The following is a 6,000-nucleotide window of genomic DNA, read 5'->3' as shown; positions in this document are numbered from 1 at the left end:
ATGAACGGGGCCATGTATCGTGAGATTTTGAGCCAAAACCTCCTTCCATCAGAGAGAGCATTGAAGATGAAACGTGGCTGGGTCTTCCAGTATGACAATGATCCCAAACACACCGCCCGGGCAACGAAGGAGTGGCTCCGTAAGAAGCATTTGAAAGTCTTGGAGTGGCCTAGCCAGTCTCCAGGCTTCAACCCCATAGAAAATCTGTGGAGGGAGTTGAAAGTCCGTGTTGCTCGGCGACAGCCCCAAAACATCACTGCTCTCGAGAAGATCTGCATGGAGGAATGGGCCAAAATACCAGCTACTGTGTGTGCAAACCTTGTAAAGACCTATAGTAATCGTTTGACCTCTGTTATTGCCAACAAAGGTTATATTACAAAGTATTGAGTAGAATTTTTGTTATTGACCAAATACTTATTTTCCACCATAATTTACAAATAAATTCTTTAAAAATCCTACAATATGAATTCCTGGATTTTTTTTTTCACATTCTGTCTCTCACAGTTGAAGTGTACCTATGATGAACATTACAGACCTCTGACATCATTTTAAGTGGGAGAACTTGCACAATCGTGGCTGACTAAATACTTTTTTGCCCCACTGTATATGTACACATACTGTACATAAACATACATATATACATATATTTATATACACACAATACACATACACATATATATACATACACTGTATATACACATTCACATACATACATATACATATATACACACACATATACACACATATATATATATATATATATATATATATATATATATATATATATATATATATATATATATATACACAGTATATATACATATATACACACACATATATACACATACACATGCCCTGTAATGAGGTGGCGACTAGTCCAGGGTGTAAACGCCTCCCGCCCGATTGTAGCTGGGATAGGCTCCAGCGACCCCAAAAGGGACAAGCGGTAGACAATGGATGGATGGACATACACATACATACATATACATATATACACACATATACACATACATAAATATATACATATATACACATACATACATATATATGCATATATATATATAGACGTATACATATATGTATAGAATGTGAGCATCTCCACAAAAGGCTACCATGACTGTGACGATAACCATAGAAGTGGGTGACTAGTGACAGCAATGGCTGAAAAACACCACCAGGTGAGAATATCACTTCCTGTTTCTTCTCGGTTTCCATCGCCTGCACGGCTAATAAATGTTTCCTAACGACAGCAGTTTGACTCTGGAACAGATCAAATTACTTCCCATGTGAAAATAATGCTTACCTTCCACCATGACAAAGTTTGTGAACCCGATGGCGTCCAAGCGCTGTCTGAGCATGTCTGACACGTCTGGTAGCTAAGAGACAGAAGTTATTGATGACATCATCGATAATGAGTTCACAAACAATACTTACCTGCTCTTGTAGTTTCTGCACGTCCGCCGCCATGTAGACCAGCTGTTTGGTGGACAAGGAGGCGGGACTTCCGCTCTCGCTGCCCGTCTCCTCCACGGACGTCCTACTGGAGGTGGAGGAGGCGGAGCTAGGGAGGGGCCTGCTGGGCTCCTTGCTCACCTCTTGGGGCGGAGTCTTCGTCAGCACCTTTTGTTTTGTTGCCAGGACCAGCGGAGCGTCATTAAAAGTCTACATGGTGATTCATACTCCTGCGACCACCATTTACTGCACAATATAATACTTGCATGGGAGAATTATTTGCAAACGGCTTACAAAGTAGACTCATTTCAGGCCTCGAATCGCTAACTTAGTTGAACTTAATTTGCTCAACTATAGTATCAAAAGCTCTAACGTCGGCCAAATCTATTTCATTTATATCAACACCGTGTATGGTGAGGATGGTGTTCTGCTGACCTCGACTGCGGATGTTGTGGATCGGTGGAGGGAATACTTCGAAGACCTCCTCAATCCCACCAACACGTCTTCCTATGAGGAAGCAGTGCCTGGGGAATCTGTGGTGGTCTCTCCTATTTCTGGGGCTGAAGTTGCCGAGGTAGTTAAAAAGCTCCTCGGTGGCAAGGCCCCGGGGGTAGATGAGATCCGCCCGGAGTTCCTTAAGGCTCTGGATGCTGTGGGGCTGTCTTGGTTGACAAGACTCTGCAGCATCGCGTGGACATCGGGGGCGGTACCACTGGATTGGCAGACCGGGGTGGTGGTTCCTCTCTTTAAGAAGGGGAACCGGAGGGTGTGTTCCAACTATCGTGGGATCACACTCCTCAGCCTTCCCGGTAAGGTCTATTCAGGTGTACTGGAGAGGAGGCTACGCCGGATAGTCGAACCTCGGATTCAGGAGGAACAGTGTGGTTTTCGTCCTGGTCGTGGAACTGTGGACCAGCTCTATACTCTCGGCAGGGTCCTTGAGGGTGCATGCGAGTTTGCCCAACCAGTCTACATGTGTTTTGTGGACTTGGAGAAGGCATTCGACCGTGTCCCTCGGGAAGTCCTGTGGGGAGTGCTCAGAGAGTATGGGGTATCGGACTGTCTGATTGTGGCAGTCCGCTCCCTGTATGATCAGTGTCAGAGCTTGGTCCGCATTGCCGGCAGTAAGTCGGACACGTTTCCAGTGAGGGTTGGACTCCGCCAAGGCTGCCCTTTGTCACCGATTCTGTTCATAATTTTTATGGACAGAATTTCTAGGCGCAGTCAAGCCGTTGAGGGGATCTGGTTTGGTGGCTGCAGGATTAGGTCTCTGCTTTTTGCAGATGATGTGGTCCTGATGGCTTCATCTGGCCAGGATCTTCAGCTCTCGCTGGATCGGTTCGCAGCCGAGTGTGAAGTGACTGGGATGAGAATCAGCACCTCCAAGTCCGAGTCCATGGTTCTCGCCCGGAAAAGGGTGGAGTGCCATCTCCGGGTTGGGGAGGAGATCTTGCCCCAAGTGGAGGAGTTCAAGTACCTCGGAGTCTTGTTCACGAGTGAGGGAAGAGTGGATCGTGAGATCGACAGGCGGATCGGTGCGGCGTCTTCAGTAATGCGGACGCTGTATCGATCCGTTGTGGTGAAGAAGGAGCTGAGCCGGAAGGCAAAGCTCTCAATTTACCGGTCGATCTACGTTCCCATCCTCACCTATGGTCATGAGCTTTGGGTTATGACCGAAAGGACAAGATCACGGGTACAAGCGGCCGAAATGAGTTTCCTCCGCCGAGTGGCGGGGCTCTCCCTTAGAGATAGGGTGAGAAGCTCTGTCATCCGGGGGGAGCTCAAAGTAAAGCCGCTGCTCCTCCACATGGAGAGGAGCCAGATGAGGTGGTTCGGGCATCTGGTCAGGATGCCACCCGAACGCCTCCCTAGGGAGGTGTTTAGGGCACGTCCGACCGGTAGGAGGCCGCGGGGAAGACCCAGGACATGTTGGGAAGACTATGTCTCCCGGCTGGCCTGGGAACGCCTCGGGGTCCCACAGGAAGAGCTGGACGAAGTGGCTGGGGAGAGGGAAGTCTGGGCTTCCCTGCTTAGGCTGCTGCCCCCGCGACCCGACCTCGGATAAGCGGAAGAAGATGGATGGATGGATGGAGTGATCGAGTCTGTCACCTCATTCAGGAAGGTTCCGTATCGCGAGTAGAGCTGCAGTGTGAGCTTCCAGAAGCGGTGAGCGAGGGCCGGCAGGTAGACTTTGTCAGACCAGCACCTGACGATGCAGGACCACAGCACCGCAGACGCCTGCAGGTGGTACACGCTGCCAGCTGGACAACACACCCACACACACACACACACACACACACACACATTATTAGGGCCCGCATGGCCCATATGCAATGGGACATAAGGACCTATTGTATTTGTAAGGTTTTATCCTAACTGTCCCAATACTTTTGTCCAGTGATAGTCATAAGTGTCCCAATACTTTTTTCTTTATTCTTTTTCTTCCGCCGCCTCTTTGAGCACAAATTTGACCCACTTAACATGCTTCAAAACTCACCATATTTGACCCACACATCAGGACCTGCGAAAATGGTCTTTTAATTTAAAAAAACGAACCGCAAAAATCAAAATTGCGCTCTAGTGCCCCCTAGGAAAAAAAAAAACTAGACTGCCTGTAACTCCCACTAGGAAGGTCGGAAAGACATGAAACAAAATCCTCTATGTAGGTCTGACTTAGACCTAGTTTTCATAATTGTATATCTTCGGGCAAAAATCAACAGGAAGTTTTGGCAATTCCCCCTTCAAGACAAAAAAGTACTAAAAACAGTCAGTTTTGCCTCTTTGAGCTGTAATTTGACCCCCTTAACATGCTTCAAAACTCACCAAACTGAACACACACATCAGGACCGGCAAACATTGCGATCTAAAAAAAAAAACCTAACCCCAAATCTCAAAATTGCGCTCTACTGCAATTTTTTAATAAAACGCAAAAAAAACTGCTCCTCGGAAGAAAAAAATGACAAAACTGCCTGTAACTCCCACTGGAAAGGTCGGAGAGACATGAAACAAACACCTCTATGGAGGTCTCACTTAGACCTACATTTCATAACTTGACAACCCCCAGCAAAAATCAACAGGAAGTTTGCTATTCCCCCTTCAAAACAAATTTTTTGTAAAAACCGGTCACCTTCCTTCAAAAACGAACTCCTCTGAGCGCGTTTGTCGTTTCGCCTTCAAACTAACACAGGAGAGAGATTGAACCCTTGTGATTACAATGACAGAAGCGCTTTTTTTCTAACTGCTCTGGTTTTGATTTTATGACACTTCAAAGACCCGCTGCGCTGATGCTGCTGCGCTGCTGTTTTTTTAAGATGGCTGCTTAAAAGCAGGAAGCACCAACGTGCCCACACAATGCAGACAAGGTAGGTACACTAGACAAAAGTCTTGGGACACTTCAGACTAAAGGTAGACAAAAGCCAAATACGCGGGCCCGACCAATGCTGCTTGCAGCTTTAATTAGGGCCCGCATGGCCCATTGTATAAGGACTCCCAAAGGGAGTCCTTATGCAATGGGACATAAGGACCTATTGAATTTGTAAGGTTTTATTATTCTTTATTATTATTATACCGACCGCCTCTTTGAGCTGTAATTTGACCCACTTAACATGCTTCAAAACTCACCATATTTGACCCACACATCAGGACCTGCGAAAATTGCCTTTTAATAAAAAAAAACCGAACCCCAAAACTCAAAATTGCGCTCTAGCGCCCCCTAGGAAAAAAATAACTAGACTGCCTGTAACTCCCACTAGGAAGGTCGGAAAGACATGAAACAAAAACCTCTATGTAGGTCTGACTTAGACCTAGTTTTCATAATTGTATATCTTCGGGCAAAAATCAACAGGAAGTTGGCAATTCCCCCTTCAAGACAAAAAAGTACTAAAAACAGTCACTTTTGCCTCTTTGAGCTGTAATTTGACCCCCTTAACATGCTTCAAAGCTCACCAAACTGAACACACACATCAGGACTGGCTAAAATTGTGATCTAATGAAAAAACCTAACCTCGGAAGAAAAAAAATGACAAAACTGCCTGTAACTCCCACTGGGAAAGTCGGAGAGACATGAAAAAAAAACCTCTATGTAGGTCTCACTTAGACCTACATTTCATAGATTGACAACCCTCAGCCAAAATCAACAGGAAGTTTGCAATTTCCCCTTCAAAACAAATTTTTTTTATAAACCGGTCACTTCTCTTAAAACTTACACAGGAGAGAGATTGAACCCTTCCAAATAAAAGTTATCGAAAGAATGTTTCTAACTGCTCCGGTTTTGATTTTATGAGCCTTCAAAGAACCGCTGCGCTGATGCTGCTGCGCTGATGCTGCTGCGCTGCTGTTTTCTCAAGATGGCTGCTTAAAAGCAGGAAGCACCAGCGTGCCCACACAATGCAGACAAGGTAGGTACACTAGACAAAAGTATTGGGACACTTCGGACTAAAAGTAGACAAAAGTATTGGGACACTTATGACTACCACTTTACAAAAGTACTGGGACACTTGGGACTACAACTTGACAAAAGTATTGGGACACTTACTACTACCACTGAAC

The 6,000-nt window shown here is 45.9% G+C and overlaps 1 protein-coding gene across 1 annotated transcript in view; it reads right to left on the bottom strand.

The window, feature by feature from the left end:
- Nucleotides 1–6,000, bottom strand: part of cog2 (component of oligomeric golgi complex 2) — a 47,329-nt gene that overhangs the window by 8,931 nt on the left and 32,398 nt on the right. The window contains exons 12-14 of the mRNA XM_061927456.2: nucleotides 3,562–3,713; nucleotides 1,435–1,620; nucleotides 1,304–1,376 (exon numbers count right to left, since the gene is read on the bottom strand). Of these exons, the coding sequence (XP_061783440.2) occupies nucleotides 1,304–1,376; nucleotides 1,435–1,620; nucleotides 3,562–3,713 (411 nt within the window). The remainder of the gene's footprint in view (nucleotides 1–1,303; nucleotides 1,377–1,434; nucleotides 1,621–3,561; nucleotides 3,714–6,000) is intronic.

This window comes from Nerophis lumbriciformis, linkage group LG02, assembly GCF_033978685.3.
Source record: "Nerophis lumbriciformis linkage group LG02, RoL_Nlum_v2.1, whole genome shotgun sequence".
NCBI classification, from domain to species: domain Eukaryota; kingdom Metazoa; phylum Chordata; class Actinopteri; order Syngnathiformes; family Syngnathidae; genus Nerophis; species Nerophis lumbriciformis.
This window is presented reverse-complemented; position numbering and strand designations above follow the sequence as displayed.